At 44.5% G+C, this 18669-nt stretch overlaps 1 protein-coding gene across 5 annotated transcripts in view; it reads right to left on the reverse strand.

Annotated features, from left to right (window-relative positions):
* Positions 1–388: 388 nt before the first annotated feature.
* LOC138326040 (methylthioribose-1-phosphate isomerase-like) overlaps positions 389–18669 on the reverse strand; it is a 44585-nt gene continuing 26304 nt past the window's right edge. For all 5 annotated transcript variants that reach the window (XM_069272149.1, XM_069272152.1, XM_069272150.1 and 2 more), the window contains exon 5: positions 389–1709. In XM_069272149.1, the coding sequence (XP_069128250.1) occupies positions 1567–1709 (143 nt within the window). In that variant the 3' untranslated portion in view covers positions 389–1566. The remainder of the gene's footprint in view (positions 1710–18669) is intronic.

The following is an 18669-nucleotide window of genomic DNA, read 5'->3' on the forward strand; positions in this document are numbered from 1 at the left end:
ACGAAAATAAGTCGGTTTACAGTACATAACCACGAAAATAAGTTGGTTTACAGTACATAACCACGAAAATAAGTCGGTTTACAGTACATAACCACGAAAATAAGTCGGTTTACAGTACATAACCACGAAAATAAGTCGGTTTACAGTACATAACCACGAAAATAAGTCGGTTTACAGTACATAACCACGAAAATAAGTCGGTTTACCAGTACATAACACCACGAAATAAGTCGGTTTACAGTACATTAGTACCACACGAAAATAAGTCGGTTTTACAGTACATAACCACGAAAATAAGTCGTTACAGTACATAACCACAAATACAGTACATAACCACGAAAATAAGTCGGTTTACAGTACATACACGAAAAAAACGTACATAACCACGAAAATAAGTTGGTACATAGTTACAGTACATAACCACCAAAATAAGTCGGTTTACAGTACATAACCACGAAAATAAGTCGGTTTACAGTACATAACCACCAAAATAAGTCGGTTTACAGTACATGAATGAAGTACCCTGGTATTTTTTTTTATATATATCAACAAGAAGGACCCATACTTAACAAATGCAATATTCAAAGTAAATGATACTATGATAACGTTTTGTTGGGGCCTAAACCGTCCATAACAGCAATTTTCTGTACTGCCAAACGATGTGTTCTTAGTCACCATGTTATGTTAATCCCAGACATTTCCATTTGGACTGTTTTTTCAGACTATGGCTGTCCGTTCCACGACATTTCCATTTGGACAGTTTTTTCAGACTATGGCTGTCCATTACCCGACATTTCCATTTGGACTGTTTTTCAGACTATGGCTGTCCGTTCCCCGACATTTCCATTTGGACTGTTATTCGGACTATGGCTCTCCGTTCCACGACATTTCCATTTGGACTGTTTTTCAGACTATGGCTGTCCGTTCCATGACATTCCCATTTGGACTGTTTTTTCAGACTATGGCTGTCTGTTCCCCGACATTTCCATTTGGACTGTTTTTCAGACTATGGCTCTCCATTCCACGACATTTCTATTTGGACTGTCGTCTATGATATCAGATTAAATATATATTGTATAGCGGATAAACTTTGTAGTATATTTTCGCTATATTAGCAGTTTTACAGAAATCCACAAACTCAAAACACTAGGGAAATAATTGCTAAATTATCATACCATCGTCAGGGCTTTGGCGACACCATTAAATCTAAATGATCATCTGTATATTACATAAAAAGAATTGGTGTACCGCAGAATTTAACTCCTGTGAATATGTTCTCTTTAAGAAGATGAGCTATACAGTTATCTTTTAGAAGCCACATACCAAAATTTAAATTCATTTGAACTCATTTTTTCCTTCTTTTTGTAAAAATCGTTAATTACCTCTTTACCCATAAAGCTATTCAGCTATGTAGTATTACATATAAAAAATTCAGGCACAGCTAATCTTTTTATATTTTGCTCTAAAAGTCAAAAGGTTTGAAATTTTGCTGTGTACTGTTATTTTCTGCCAATGCTCAGCTATACATCAGAAGGCAATACCTTCTAGCTAAAACAATGACTCGTATCAAACGGTGTCATCTTTGGTAATAAATGGTTTGAGTTTGTGCTGAAGTTGGGAAGGTTTAAAGACACCATGTTCTGTGATGATTCCTCCGGTAATGAGCTCTGCTGGTGTGACATCAAATGCAGGGTTCCAACAGTGTATACCTGTAAAAGGGGAGATTTCACAAATAAGTACAAATCATATTCACCTCAGTGTTTATCACATAACTGGACTGTAACATGGCTATGTAATACATATCTTCAGACACTTGTGTAATAACATTGTGATGTAACATCACTAATAAAATCTGTTACCTGTAAGTGATCGAGATCGTTTATCTCAGTTGAGCGCTAAGATTTTGTAACATAATCCCAACTGAGGCGTTACATATAACAAAACCTATCTATACACGTTCAGAGCGTAAAATTATCCTGTCTTGGGCCTCCTGGTTGAAAGCCAGTTAACCATTTCATCTGCGCTTCGAATACAGTCATTCCACATAAAGCATAGTTTGGTTATATCAAAGAAAAAGAATGATTAATCAGTACATACTGTTTTTATGATTAAAAACAACAACGGAACAGCCAAACAATGCATGGTAAATGACTGAATGTACATATTTCTAATGATATTGGTTATCTGAAGCGTGTGACATCACCAATTCAAGAGTATGACATCATATACGCAGACTGTTTCATGAATGGGGTAAAATTCAGTTAAAAATCACGTAAAGGTACCAGCCAGATTGGACGAGATCAAAAAATCCAGCTCAAGGTATCATGTGAGATTTCCCTGTGTGAGGTGCAATAAATATCTATATTAGAGGAAAAAGTCATATATCGGGCCAATTTCACCTTTATTATATAGAATCAAATACAAAGTTTTGCCTAAATTTTCACACTACTAGTAACTAGTAATGACTTTGTGATCAATAGAATCTTAAACTTGTAACTATGTAACATTAAATTTATTGAACTTGTAAAATAATTTTGAGACTGTCCACAATTTGACATGTACGATAAGTGTAATAATGTAACGTATAGATTTTCAAAGTAGCACCTCTACTGAATGTAGTTTGCCATTGTAACTTTACCTGGTGCTGCGATTAAATTTGTTATTTTTTTTTCAAAAGGGGGGGGACAAAACAAATGTTGAATGTTCTGGATTTATGTTAGTTCCTCAGATGGTCCTATCTTCAATGATAAAGTCTGCTCCTGTTGATATATAACTGTGCATCGTATGGATGTGGTGGGAACAGCCCACGTTAGAACACAGACATTATTGATAACTTTGGCACAGATGGCCCAGTTGTAGCTCTCACTTTGTATTTGCACCGTGTCACCTTTCGTTAGCGACTCCACTCCGATCTGCCCCCCTCACCACTTACTGGCAGAGATTAATCCTTCGCTCCATCAACTTTATGCTGCCACCATACTGTCACAGATAAGTGTGTCGCTGGGAATTTTTTCATACACAAGTTTTCGTAGGCTGTAAGTCGCGCCCCCTGATTGTATGGACGAGTCTCGGTACAGTAAGCATGGTCGAGGTTACCGTCTTCATAAAGAGCTCGTATCACACCTTAAAACACAATTTACATCCTTCAACACAAAGGTTGGTGTAGTAATCTGAAGCCAGAGGATTTGTGATTTATAGAAAATGTTTTTCTAGTTACCAAGTAACCTCTCATCGTAGACCCATAGTTGATTGCACTGTGCTACACTTCACTATCATGATAGGTGCAACATAGCCTAGTGCTATGCAATCAACTGTAGATCTCCAATGTTAGTACATGAACCAAGGCCATCAAAGTTAATGAAAGATACAGAATATCATAAATATCATACTGACTTACTCTTTGGTCAGAGACCAGGTATATTGCAGTAACCTAGAGCTGTGCCATACCCGGCTGTTGTAAGAGACCCAGTATTACAGTAAATTTACCTAGAGCTGTGCCGTATCCTGCTGTTGTAAAGGCCCAGTATTACAGTAAATTTACCTAGAGCTATGCCGTACCCTGCTGTTGTCAGAGACCCAGTATTACAGTAAATTTACCTAGAGCTGTGCCCTACCCTGCTGTTGTCAGAGACCCAGTATTACAGTAAATTTACCTAGATCTGTGCCGTACCCTGCTGTTGTCAGAGACTCAGTATTACAGTAAATTTACCTAGAGTTGTGCCGTACCCTACTGTTGTCAGAGACCAGTATTACAGTAAATTTACCTAGAGCTGTGCTATACCCTGCAGTTGTCAGAGACCCAGTATTACAGTAAATTTACCAAGAGCTGTCCCATACCCTGCTGTTGTCAGGGACCCAGTATTACAGTAAATTTACCTAGAGCTGTCCCGTACCCTGCTGTTGTCAGAGATCCAGTATTACAGTAAATTTACCTAGAGCTGTCCCGTACCCTGCTGTTGTCAGGGACCCAGTATTACAGTAAATTTACCTAGAGCTTTGCCGTATCCTGCTGTTGTCAGGGACCCAGTATTACAGTAAATTTACCTAGAGCTGTCCCGTACCCTGCTGTTGTCAGAGATCCAGTATTACAGTCAATTTACCAAGAGCAGTCCCGTTCCCTGCTGTTGTCAGAGACCCAGTATTACAGTAAATTTACCTAGAGCTTTCCCGTATCCTGCTGTTGTCAGGGACCCAGTATTACAGTAAAATTTACCAAGAGCTGTCCCGTACCCTGCTGTTGTCAGGGACCCAGTATTACAGTAAGTTTACATAGAGCTGTGCCGTACACTGCTGTTGTCAGAGACCCAGTATTACAGTAAATTTACCTAGAGCTCTGCCGTACCCTGCTGTTGTCAGAGACCCAGTATTACAGTAAGTTTACCTAGAGCTGTGCCGTACCCTGCTGTTGTCAGAGACCCAGTATTACAGTAAGTTTACCTAGAGCTGTGCCGTACCCTGCTGTTGTCAGAGACCCAGTATTACAGTAAGTTTACCTAGAGCTGTGCCGTTACCCTGCTGTTGTCAGAGACCCAGTATTACAGTAAATTTACCTAGAGCTGTGCCATACCCTGCTGTTGTCAGAGACCCAGTATTACAGTAAATTTACCTAGAGCTGTGCCATACCCTGCTGTTGTCAGAGACCCATTATTACAGTAAATTTACCTAGAGCTGTCCCGTACCCTGCTGTTGTCAGAGACCCAGTATTACAGTAAATTTACCTAGAGCTGTCCCGTACCCTGCTGTTGTCAGAGACCCAGTATTACAGTAAATTTACCTAGAGCTGTGCCGTACCCTGCTGTTGTCAGAGACCCAGTATTACAGTAAATTTACCTAGAGCTGTGCCGTACCCTGCTGTTGTCAGAGACCCAGTATTACAGTAAGTTTACCTAGAGCTGTGCCGTACCCTGCTGTTGTCAGAGATCCAGTATTACAGTAAGTTTACCTAGAGCTGTGCCGTACCCTGCTGTTGTCAGAGATCCAGTATTACAGTAATTTACCTAGAGCTGTGTCGTACCCTGCTGTTGTCAGAGACTCAGTATTACAGTAAATTTACCTAGAGCTGTCCCGTACCCTGCTGTTGTCAGGGACCCAGTATTACAGTAAATTTACCAAGAGCTGTCCCGTACCCTGCTGTTGTCAGGGACCCAGTATTACAGTAAATTTACCTAGAGCTGTCCCGTACCCTGCTGTTGTCAGAGATCCAGTATTACAGTAAATTTACCTAGAGCTGTGCCGTACCCTGCTGTTGTCAGAGACCCAGTATTACAGTAAATTTACCAAGAGCTGTCCCGTACCCTGCTGTTGTCAGGGACCCAGTATTACAGTAAATTTACCTAGAGCTGTCCCGTACCCTGCTGTTGTCAGAGATCCAGTATTACAGTAAATTTACCTAGAGCTGTCCCGTTCCCTGCTGTTGTCAGAGACCCAGTATTACAGTAAATTTACCTAGAGCTTTGCCGTATCCTGCTGTTGTCAGGGACCCAGAATTACAGTAAATTTACCTAGAGCTGTCCCGTACCCTGCTGTTGTCAGAGATCCAGTATTACAGTAAATTTACCAAGAGCAGTCCCGTTCCCTGCTGTTGTCAGAGACCCAGTATTACAGTAAATTTACCTAGAGCTTTGCTGTACCCTGCTGTTGTCAGGGACCCAGTATTACAGTAAATTTACCAAGAGCTGTCCCGTACCCTGCTGTTGTCAGGGACCCAGTATTACAGTAAATTTACCTAGAGCTGTGCCGTACCCTGCTGTTGTCAGAGACCCAGTATTACAGTAAATTTACCTAGAGCTGTGCCGTACCCTGCTGTTGTCAGAGACCCAGTATTACAGTAAATTTACCTAGAGCTGTGCCGTACCCTGCTGTTGTCAGAGACCCAGTATTACAGTAAATTTACCTAGAGCTGTGCCTACCCTGCTGTTGTCAGAGACCCAGTATTACAGTAATTTACCTAGAGTGTGCCGTACCCTGCTGTTGTCAGAGACCCAGTATTACAGTAAGTTTACCTGAGCTGTGCCGTACCCTGCTGTTGTCAGAGATCCAGTATTACAGTAAATTTACCTAGAGCTGTGCCGTACCCTGCTGTTGTCAGAGACCCAGTATTACAGTAAGTTTACCTAGAGCTGTGCCGTACCCTGCTGTTGTCAGAGACCCAGTATTACAGTAAATTTACCTAGAGCTGTGCCGTACCCTGCTGTTGTCAGAGACCCAGTATTACAGTAAGTTTACCTAGAGCTGTGCCGTACCCTGCTGTTGTCAGAGACCCAGTATTACAGTAAGTTTACCTAGAGCTGTGCCGTACCCTGCTGTTGTCAGAGACCCAGTATTACAGTAAATTTACCTAGAGCTGTGCCGTACCCTGCTGTTGTCAGAGACCCAGTATTACAGTAAAGTTTACCTAGAGCTGTGCCGTACCCTGCTGTTGTCAGAGACCCAGTATTACAGTAAATTTACCTAGAGCTGTGCCGTACCCTGCTGTTGTCAGAGATCCAGTATTACAGTAAATTTACCTAGAGCTGTGCCGTACCCTGCTGTTGTCAGAGACCCAGTATTACAGTAAATTTACCTAGAGCTGTCCCGTACCCTGCTGTTGTCAGGGACCCAGTATTACAGTAAATTTACCTAGAGCTGTCCCGTACCCTGCTGTTGTCAGAGACCCAGTATTACAGTAAATTTACCTAGAGCTGTCCCGTACCCTGCTGTTGTCAGGGACCCAGTATTACAGTAAATTTACCTAGAGCTGTGCCGTACCCTGCTGTTGTCAGAGACCCAGTATTACAGTAAATTTACCTAGAGCTGTGCCGTACCCTGCTGTTGTCAGAGACCCAGTATTACAGTAAATTTACCTAGAGCTGTGCCGTACCCTGCTGTTGTCAGAGACCCAGTATTACAGTAAATTTACCTAGAGCTGTCCCGTACCCTGCTGTTGTCAGAGACCCAGTATTACAGTAAATTTACCTAGAGCTGTGCCGTACCCTGCTGTTGTCAGAGACCCAGTATTACAGTAAATTTACCTAGAGCTGTGCCGTACCCTGCTGTTGTCAGAGACCCAGTATTACAGTAAATTTACCTAGAGCTGTCCCGTACCCTGCTGTTGTCAGAGACCCAGTATTACAGTAAGTTTACCTAGAGCTGTGCCGTACCCTGCTGTTGTCAGAGACCCAGTATTACAGTAAATTTACCTAGAGCTGTGCCGTACCCTGCTGTTGTCAGAGACCCAGTATTACAGTAAATTTACCTAGAGCTGTGCCGTACCCCTGAGTTGTCAGAGACCCAGTATTACAGTAAATTTACCTAGAGCTGTCCCGTACCCTGCTGTTGTCAGAGACCCAGTATTACAGTAAATTTACCTAGAGCTGTCCCGTACCCTGCTGTTGTCAGAGACCCAGTATTACAGTAAATTTACCTAGAGCTGTCCGTACCCTGCTGTTGTCAGAGACCCAGTATTACAGTAAGTTTACCTAGAGCTGTCCCGTACCCTGCTGTTGTCAGAGATCCAGTATTACAGTAAATTTACCTAGAGCTGTGCCGTACCCTGCTGTTGTCAGAGACCCAGTATTACAGTAAATTTACCTAGAGCTGTGCCGTACCCTGCTGTTGTCAGAGACCCAGTATTACAGTAAATTTACCTAGAGCTGCCCCGTAATCCTGCTGTTGTGTTGTCAGGACCCAGTATTACAGTAAATTTACCTAGAGCTGTCCCGTACCCTGCTGTTGTCAGAGACCCAGTATTACAGTAAAATTTACCTAGAGCTGTGCCGTACCCTGCTGTTGTCAGAGACCCAGTATTACAGTAAATTTACCTAGAGCTGTCCCGTACCCTGCTGTTGTCAGAGACCCAGTATTACAGTAAATTTACCTAGAGCTGTGCCGTACCCTGCTGTTGTCAGAGACCCAGTATTACAGTAAATTTACCTAGAGCTGTCCGTACCCTGCTGTTGTCAGAGACCCAGTATTACAGTAAATTTACCTAGAGCTGTGCCGTACCCTGCTGTTGTCAGAGACCCAGTATTACAGTAAATTTACCTAGAGCTGTGTCCCGTACCCTGCTGTTGTGTCAGAGACCCAGTATTACAGTAAATTTACCTAGAGCTGTGCCGTACCCTGCTGTTGTCAGAGACCCAGTATTACAGTAAATTTACCTAGAGCTGTGCCGTACCCTGCTGTTGTCAGAGATCCAGTATTACAGTAAATTTACCTAGAGCTGTGCCGTACCCTGCTGTTGTCAGAGACCCAGTATTACAGTAAATTTACCTAGAGCTGTGCCGTACCCTGCTGTTGTCAGAGACCCAGTATTACAGTAAATTTACCTAGAGCTGTGCCGTACCCTGCTGTTGTCAGAGACCCAGTATTACAGTAAATTTACCTAGAGCTGTCCCGTACCCTGCTGTTGTCAGAGACCCAGTATTACAGTAAATTTACCTAGAGCTGTCCCGTACCCTGCTGTTGTCAGAGACCCAGTATTACAGTAAATTTACCTAGAGCTGTGCCGTACCCTGCTGTTGTCAGAGACCCAGTATTACAGTAAATTTACCTAGAGCTGTGCCGTACCCTGCTGTTGTCAGAGACCCAGTATTACAGTAAATTTACCTAGAGCTGTGCCGTACCCTGCTGTTGTCAGAGACCCAGTATTACAGTAAATTTACCTAGAGCTGTGCCGTACCCTGCTGTTGTCAGAGACCCAGTATTACAGTAAATTTACCTAGAGCTGTGCCGTACCCTGCTGTTGTCAGAGACCCAGTATTACAGTAAATTTACCTAGAGCTGTGTCGTACCCTGCTGTTGTCAGAGACCCAGTATTACAGTAAATTTACCTAGAGCTGTCCGTACCTGCTGTTGTCAGAGACCCAGTATTACAGTAAATTTACCTAGAGCTGTGCCGTACCCTGCTGTTGTCAGAGACCCAGTATTACAGTAAATTTACCTAGAGCTGTGCCGTACCCTGCTGTTGTCAGAGACCCAGTATTACAGTAAATTTACCTAGAGCTGTCCCGTACCCTGCTGTTGTCAGGGACCCAGTATTACAGTAAATTTACCTAGAGCTGTGCCGTACCCTGCTGTTGTCAGAGACCCAGTATTACAGTAAATTTACCTAGAGCTGTGCCGTACCCTGCTGTTGTCAGAGACCCAGTATTACAGTAAATTTACCTAGAGCTGTGCCGTACCCTGCTGTTGTCAGAGACCCAGTATTACAGTAAATTTACCTAGAGCTGTCCCGTACCCTGCTGTTGTCAGAGACCCAGTATTACAGTAAGTTTACCTAGAGCTGTGCCGTACCCTGCTGTTGTCAGAGACCCAGTATTACAGTAAATTTACCTAGAGCTGTGCCGTACCCTGCTGTTGTCAGAGACCCAGTATTACAGTAAATTTACCTAGAGCTGTGCCGTACCCTGCTGTTGTCAGAGACCCAGTATTACAGTAAATTTACCTAGAGCTGTCCCGTACCCTGCTGTTGTCAGAGATCCAGTATTACAGTAAATTTACCTAGAGCCTGTGCCGTACCCTGCTGTTGTCAGAGACCCAGTATTACAGTAAATTTACCTAGAGCTGTGCCGTACCCTGCTGTTGTCAGAGACCCAGTATTACAGTAAATTTACCTAGAGCTGTGCCGTACCCTGCTGTTGTCAGAGACCCAGTATTACAGTAAATTTACCTAGAGCTGTGCCGTACCCTGCTGTTGTCAGAGACCCAGTATTACAGTAAATTTACCTAGAGCTGTGCCGTACCCTGCTGTTGTCAGAGACCCAGTATTACAGTAAATTTACCTAGAGCTGTCCCGTACCCTGCTGTTGTCAGAGACCCAGTATTACAGTAAATTTACCTAGAGCTGTGCCGTACCCTGCTGTTGTCAGAGACCCAGTATTACAGTAAATTTACCTAGAGCTGTGCCGTACCCTGCTGTTGTCAGAGACCCAGTATTACAGTAAATTTACCTAGAGCTGTGCCGTACCCTGCTGTTGTCAGAGACCCAGTATTACAGTAAAATTTACCTAGAGCTGTGCCGTACCCTGCTGTTGTCAGAGACCCAGTATTACAGTAAATTTACCTAGAGCTGTGCCGTACCCTGCTGTTGTCAGAGATCCAGTATTACAGTAAATTTACCTAGAGCTGTCCCGTACCCTGCTGTTGTCAGAGACCCAGTATTACAGTAAATTTACCTAGAGCTGTGCCGTACCCTGCTGTTGTCAGAGACCCAGTATTACAGTAAATTTACCTAGAGCTGTGCCGTACCCTGCTGTTGTCAGGGACCCAGTATTACAGTAAATTTACCTAGAGCTGTGCCGTACCCTGCTGTTGTCAGAGACCCAGTATTACAGTAAATTTACCTAGAGCTGTGCCGTACCCTGCTGTTGTCAGAGACCCAGTATTACAGTAAATTTACCTAGAGCTGTGCCGTACCCTGCTGTTGTCAGAGACCCAGTATTACAGTAAATTTACCTAGAGCTGTGCCGTACCCTGCTGTTGTCAGAGACCCAGTATTACAGTAAATTTACCTAGAGCTGTGCCGTACCCTGCTGTTGTCAGAGACCCAGTATTACAGTAAATTTACCTAGAGCTGTGCCGTACCCTGCTGTTGTCAGGGACCCAGTATTACAGTAAATTTACCTAGAGCTGTCCCGTACCCTGCTGTTGTCAGAGACCCAGTATTACAGTTAAGTTTACCTAGAGCTGTGCCGTACCCTGCTGTTGTCAGAGACCCAGTATTACAGTAAATTTACCTAGAGACCCTGCTGTTGTCAGAGACCCGTATTACAGTAATTTACCTGCTGTTGTCAGAGACCCAGTATTACAGTAAATTTACCTAGAGCTGTGCCGTACCCTGCTGTTGTCAGAGACCCAGTATTACAGTAAATTTACCTAGAGCTGTGCCGTACCCTGCTGTTGTCAGAGACCCAGTATTACAGTAAATTTACCTAGAGCTGTGCCGTACCCTGCTGTTGTCAGAGACCCAGTATTACAGTAAGTTTACCTAGAGCTGTGCCGTACCCTGCTGTTGTCAGAGACCCAGTATTACAGTAAATTTACCTAGAGCTGTGCCGTACCCTGCTGTTGTCAGAGATCCAGTATTACAGTAAGTTTACCTAGAGCTGTCCCGTACCCTGCTGTTGTCAGAGATCCAGTATTACAGTAAGTTTACCTAGAGCTGTCCCGTACCCTGCTGTTGTCAGAGACCCAGTATTACAGTAAGTTAACCTTGAGCTGTGCCGTACCCTGCTGTTGTCAGAGATCCAGTATTACAGTAAAGTTTACCTAGAGCTGTCCGTACCCTGCTGTTGTCAGAGACCCAGTATTACAGTAAATTTACCTAGAGCTGTGCCGTACCCTGCTGTTGTCAGAGACCCAGTATTACAGTAAATTTACCTAGAGCTGTGTCCCGTACCCTGCTGTTGTCAGAGACCCAGTATTACAGTAAATTTACCTAGAGCTGTGCCGTACCCTGCAGTTGTCAGAGACCCAGTATTACAGTAAATTTACCAAGAGCTGTCCCGTACCCTGCTGTTGTCAGGGACCCAGTATTACAGTAAATTTACCTAGAGCTGTCCCGTACCCTGCTGTTGTCAGAGATCCAGTATTACAGTAAATTTACCTAGAGCTGTCCCGTACCCTGCTGTTGTCAGGGACCCAGTATTACAGTAAATTTACCTAGAGCTGTTGCCGTACCCTGCTGTTGTCAGAGACCCAGTATTACAGTAAATTTACCTAGAGCTGTCCCGTACCCTGCTGTTGTCAGAGACCCAGTATTACAGTAAATTTACCTAGAGCTGTGCCGTACCCTGCTGTGTGTCAGGGACCCAGTATTACAGTAAATTTACCTAGAGCTGTCCCGTACCCTGCTGTTGTCAGAGACCCAGTATTACAGTAAATTTACCTAGAGCTGTGCCGTACCCTGCTGTTGTCAGAGACCCAGTATTACAGTAAATTTACCTAGAGCTGTGCCGTACCCTGCTGTTGTCAGAGACCCAGTATTACAGTAAATTTACCTAGAGCTGTGCCGTACCCTGCTGTTGTCAGAGACCCAGTATTACAGTAAAATTTACCTAGAGCTGTGCCGTACCCTGCTGTTGTCAGAGACCCAGTATTACAGTAAATTTACCTAGAGCTGTGCCGTACCCTGCTGTTGTCAGGGACCCAGTATTACAGTAAATTTACCTAGAGCTGTGCCGTACCCTGCTGTTGTCAGAGACCCAGTATTACAGTAAATTTACCTAGAGCTGTGCCGTACCCTGCTGTTGTCAGAGACCCAGTATTACAGTAAATTTACCTAGAGCTGTGCCGTACCCTGCTGTTGTCAGAGACCCAGTATTACAGTAAATTTACCTAGAGCTGTGCCGTACCCTGCTGTTGTCAGAGACCCAGTATTACAGTAAATTTACCTAGAGCTGTGCCGTACCCTGCTGTTGTCAGAGACCCAGTATTACAGTAAATTTACCTAGAGCTGTGCCGTACCCTGCTGTTGTCAGAGACCCAGTATTACAGTAAATTTACCTAGAGCTGTGCCGTACCCTGCTGTTGTCAGAGACCCAGTATTACAGTAAATTTACCTAGAGCTGTCCCGTACCCTGCTGTTGTCAGAGACCCAGTATTACAGTAAATTTACCTAGAGCTGTGCCGTACCCTGCTGTTGTCAGAGACCCAGTATTACAGTAAATTTACCTAGAGCTGTCCCGTACCCTGCTGTTGTCAGGGACCCAGTATTACAGTAAATTTACCTAGAGCTGTCCCGTACCCTGCTGTTGTCAGAGATCCAGTATTACAGTAAATTTACCTAGAGCTGTCCCGTACCCTGCTGTTGTCAGAGACCCAGTATTACAGTAAATTTACCTAGAGCTGTGCCGTACCCTGCTGTTGTCAGAGACCCAGTATTACAGTAAATTTACCTAGAGCTGTGCCGTACCCTGCTGTTGTCAGAGACCCAGTATTACAGTAAATTTACCTAGAGCTGTCCCGTACCCTGCTGTTGTCAGGGACCCAGTATTACAGTAAATTTACCTAGAGCTGTGCCGTACCCTGCTGTTGTCAGAGACCCAGTATTACAGTAAATTTACCTAGAGCTGTGCCGTACCCTGCTGTTGTCAGAGACCCAGTATTACAGTAAGTTTACCTAGAGCTGTGCCGTACCCTGCTGTTGTCAGAGACCCAGTATTACAGTAAATTTACCTAGAGCTGTGCCGTACCCTGCTGTTGTCAGAGACCCAGTATTACAGTAAGTTAACCTTGAGCTGTGCCGTACCCTGCTGTTGTCAGAGATCCAGTATTACAGTAAGTTTACCTAGAGCTGTGCCGTTCCCTGCTGTTGTCAGAGACCCAGTATTACAGTAAATTTACCTAGAGCTGTGCCGTACCCTGCTGTTGTCAGAGACCCAGTATTACAGTAAATTTACCTAGAGCTGTGCCGTACCCTGCTGTTGTCAGAGACCCAGTATTTTACAGTACCTACAGTTTACCTAGAGCTGTGCCGTACCCTGCTGTTGTCAGAGACCCAGTATTACAGTAAATTTACCTAGAGCTGTGCCGTACCCTGCTGTTGTCAGAGACCCAGTATTACAGTAAATTTACCTAGAGCTGTGCCGTACCCTGCTGTTGTCAGAGACCCAGTATTACAGTAAATTTACCTAGAGCTGTGCCGTACCCTGCTGTTGTCAGAGACCCAGTATTACAGTAAATTTACCTAGAGCTGTGCCGTACCCTGCTGTTGTCAGAGACCCAGTATTACAGTAAATTTACCTAGAGCTGTGCCGTATCCTGCTGTTGTCAGGGACCCAGTATTACAGTAAATTTACCTAGAGCTGTCCCGTACCCTGCTGTTGTCAGAGACCCAGTATTACAGTAAATTTACCTAGAGCTGTGCCGTACCCTGCTGTTGTCAGAGACCCAGTATTACAGTAAATTTTAGACCTAGAGAGCTATTCAGTACCCTGCTGTTGTCAGAGACCCAGTATTACAGTAAATTTACCTAGAGCTGTGCCGTACCCTGCTGTTGTCAGAGACCCAGTATTACAGTAAATTTACCTAGAGCTGTGCCGTACCCTGCTGTTGTCAGAGACCCAGTATTACAGTAATTTACCTAGAGCTGTGCCGTACCCTGCTGTTGTCAGAGACCCAGTATTACAGTAAATTTACCTAGAGCTGTGCCGTACCCTGCTGTTGTCAGAGACCCAGTATTACAGTAAATTTACCTAGAGCTGTGCCGTACCCTGCTGTTGTCAGAGACCCAGTATTACAGTAAATTTACCTAGAGCTGTGCCGTACCCTGCTGTTGTCAGAGACCCAGTATTACAGTAAATTTACCTAGAGCTGTGCCGTACCCTGCTGTTGTCAGAGACCCAGTATTACAGTAAATTTACCTAGAGCTGTGCCGTACCCTGCTGTTGTCAGAGACCCAGTATTACAGTAAATTTACCTAGAGCTGTCCCGTACCCTGCTGTTGTCAGAGACCCAGTATTACAGTAAATTTACCTAGAGCTGTGCCGTACCCTGCTGTTGTCAGAGACCCAGTATTACAGTAAATTTACCTAGAGCTGTGCCGTACCCTGCTGTTGTCAGAGACCCAGTATTACAGTAAATTTACCTAGAGCTGTGCCGTACCCTGCTGTTGTCAGAGACCCAGTATTACAGTAAATTTACCTAGAGCAGTGCCGTACCCTGCTGTTGTCAGAGACCCAGTATTACAGTAAATTTACCTAGAGCTGTCCCGTACCCTGCTGTTGTCAGAGACCCAGTATTACAGTAAGTTTACCTAGAGCTGTGCCGTACCCTGCTGTTGTCAGAGACCCAGTATTACAGTAAATTTACCTAGAGCTGTGCCGTACCCTGCTGTTGTCAGAGACCCAGTATTACAGTAAATTTACCTAGAGCTGTGCCGTACCCTGCTGTTGTCAGAGACCCAGTATTACAGTAAATTTACCTAGAGCTGTGCCGTACCCTGCTGTTGTCAGAGACCCAGTATTACAGTAAATTTACCTAGAGCTGTCCCGTACCCTGCTGTTGTCAGAGACCCAGTATTACAGTAAAATTTACCTAGAGCTGTCCCGTACCCTGCTGTTGTCAGGGACCCAGTATTACAGTAAATTTACCTAGAGCTGTGCCGTACCCTGCTGTTGTCAGAGACCCAGTATTACAGTAAATTTACCTAGAGCTGTGCCGTACCCTGCTGTTGTCAGAGACCCAGTATTACAGTAAATTTACCTAGAGCTGTCCCGTACCCTGCTGTTGTCAGAGACCCAGTATTACAGTAAATTTACCTAGAGCTGTGCCATACCCTGCTGTTGTCAGAGACCCAGTATTACAGTAAATTTACCTAGAGCTGTGCCGTACCCTGCTGTTGTCAGAGACCCAGTATTACAGTAAATTTACCTAGAGCTGTGCCGTACCCTGCTGTTGTCAGAGACCCAGTATTACAGTAAGTTTACCTAGAGCTGTGCCGTACCCTGCTGTTGTCAGAGACCCAGTATTACAGTAAATTTACCTAGAGCTGTGCCGTACCCTGCTGTTGTCAGAGACCCAGTATTACAGTAAATTTACCTAGAGCTGTGCCGCCGTGTTGTCAGAGACCCAGTATTACAGTAAATTTACCTAGAGCTGTGCCGTACCCTGCTGTTGTCAGAGACCCAGTATTACAGTAAATTTACCTAGAGCTGTCCCGTACCCTGCTGTTGTCAGAGATCCAGTATTACAGTAAATTTACCTAGAGCTGTCCCGTACCCTGCTGTTGTCAGAGACCCAGTATTACAGTAAATTTACCTAGAGCTGTGCCGTACCCTGCTGTTGTCAGAGACCCAGTATTACAGTAAATTTACCTAGAGCTGTGCCGTACCCTGCTGTTGTCAGAGACCCAGTATTACAGTAAATTTACCTAGAGCTGTGCCGTACCCTGCTGTTGTCAGAGACCCAGTATTACAGTAAATTTACCTAGAGCTGTGCCGTACCCTGCTGTTGTCAGAGACCCAGTATTACAGTAAATTTACCTAGAGCTGTGCCGTACCCTGCTGTTGTCAGAGACCCAGTATTACAGTAAATTTACCTAGAGCTGTGCCGTACCCTGCTGTTGTCCAGAGACCCAGTATTACAGTAAATTTACCTAGAGCTGTGCCGTACCCTGCTGTTGTCAGAGACCCAGTATTACAGTAAATTTACCTAGAGCTGTGCCGTACCCTGCTGTTGTCAGAGACCCAGTATTACAGTAAATTTACCTAGAGCTGTGCCGTACCCTGCTGTTGTCAGAGACCCAGTATTACAGTAAATTTTACCTAGAGCTGTCCCGTACCCTGCTGTTGTCAGAGACCCAGTATTACAGTAAATTTACCTAGAGCTGTGCCGTACCCTGCTGTTGTCAGAGACCCAGTATTACAGTAAATTTACCTAGAGCTGTCCCGTACCCTGCTGTTGTCAGAGACCCAGTATTACAGTAAATTTACCTAGAGCTGTGCCGTACCCTGCTGTTGTCAGAGACCCAGTATTACAGTAAATTTACCAAGAGCTGTCCCGTACCCTGCTGTTGTCAGGGACCCAGTATTACAGTAAATTTACCTAGAGCTGTGCCGTACCCTGCTGTTGTCAGAGACCCAGTATTACAGTAAATTTACCTAGAGCTGTCCCGTACCCTGCTGTTGTCAGAGACCCAGTATTACAGTAAGTTTACCTAGAGCTGTGCCGTACCCTGCTGTTGTCAGAGATCCAGTATTACAGTAAATTTACCTAGAGCTGTGCCGTACCCTGCTGTTGTCAGAGACCCAGTATTACAGTAAATTTACCTAGAGCTGTGCCGTACCCTGCTGTTGTCAGAGACCCAGTATTACAGTAAATTTACCTAGAGCTGTCCCGTACCCTGCTGTTGTCAGGGACCCAGTATTACAGTAAATTTACCTAGAGCTGTGCCGTACCCTGCTGTTGTCAGAGACCCAGTATTACAGTAAATTTACCTAGAGCTGTGCCGTACCCTGCTGTTGTCAGAGACCCAGTATTACAGTAAATTTACCTAGAGCTTGCCGTATCCCTGCTGTTGTCAGAGACCCAGTATTACAGTAAATTTACCTAGAGCTGTGCCGTACCCTGCTGTTGTCAGAGACCCAGTATTACAGTAAATTTACCTAGAGCTGTCCCGTACCCTGCTGTTGTCAGAGACCCAGTATTACAGTAAATTTACCTAGAGCTTTGCTGTATCCTGCTGTTGTCAGGGACCCAGTATTACAGTAAATTTACCAAGAGCATTGTGCCGTACCCTGCTGTTGTCAGAGACCCAGTATTACAGTAAATTTACCTTAGAGCTGTTTGCCGTACCCTGCTGTTGTCAGAGACCCAGTATTACAGTAAATTTACCTAGAGCTGTGCCGTACCCTGCTGTTGTCAGAGACCCAGTATTACAGTAAATTTACCTAGAGCTGTGCCGTACCCTGCTGTTGTCAGAGACCCAGTATTACAGTAAATTTACCTAGAGCTGTGCCGTACCCTGCTGTTGTCAGAGACCCAGTATTACAGTAAATTTACCTAGAGCTGTGCCGTACCCTGCTGTTGTCAGAGACCCAGTATTACAGTAAATTTACCTAGAGCTGTGCCGTACCCTGCTGTTGTCAGAGACCCAGTATTACAGTAAAATTTACCTAGAGCTGTCCCGTACCCTGCTGTTGTCAGAGACCCCAGTATTACAGTAAATTTACCTAGAGCTGTGCCCGTACCCCTGCTGTTGTCAGAGACCCAGTATTACAGTAAATTTACCTAGAGCTGTGCCGTACCCTGCTGTTGTCAGAGACCCAGTATTACAGTAAATTTACCTAGAGCTGTGCCGTACCCTGCTGTTGTCAGAGACCCAGTATTACAGTAAATTTACCTAGAGCTGTCCCGTACCCTGCTGTTGTCAGAGACCCAGTATTACAGTAAATTTACCTAGAGCTGTGCCGTACCCTGCTGTTGTCAGAGACCCAGTATTACAGTAAATTTACCTAGAGCTGTGCCGTACCCTGCTGTTGTCAGAGACCCAGTATTACAGTAATTTTACCTAGAGCTGTGCCGTACCCTGCTGTTGTCAGAGACCCAGTATTACAGTAAATTTACCTAGAGCTGTCCCGTACCCTGCTGTTGTCAGAGACCCAGTATTACAGTAAATTTACCTAGAGCTGTGCCGTACCCTGCTGTTGTCAGAGACCCAGTATTACAGTAAATTTACCTAGAGCTGTGCCGTACCCTGCTGTTGTCAGAGACCCAGTATTACAGTAAATTTACCTAGAGCTGTGCCGTACCCTGCTGTTGTCAGGAGACCCAGTATTACAGTAAATTTACCTAGAGCTGTGCCGTACCCTGCTGTTGTCAGAGACCCAGTATTACAGTAAATTTACCTAGAGCTGTGCCGTACCCTGCTGTTGTCAGAGACCCAGTATTACAGTAAATTTACCTAGAGCTGTGCCATACCCTGCTGTTGTCAGAGACCCAGTATTACAGTAAATTTACCTAGAGCTGTGCCTTACCCTGCTGTTGTCAGAGACCCAGTATTACAGTAAATTTACCTAGAGCTGTGCCGTACCCTGCTGTTGTCAGAGACCCAGTATTACAGTAAATTTACCTAGAGCTGTGCCGTACCCTGCTGTTGTCAGAGACCCAGTATTACAGTAAATTTACCTAGAGCTGTGCCGTACCCTGCTGTTGTCAGAGACCCAGTATTACAGTAAATTTACCTAGAGC

This window comes from Argopecten irradians, chromosome 6 (assembly GCF_041381155.1).
Source record: "Argopecten irradians isolate NY chromosome 6, Ai_NY, whole genome shotgun sequence".
NCBI lineage: Eukaryota > Metazoa > Mollusca > Bivalvia > Pectinida > Pectinidae > Argopecten > Argopecten irradians.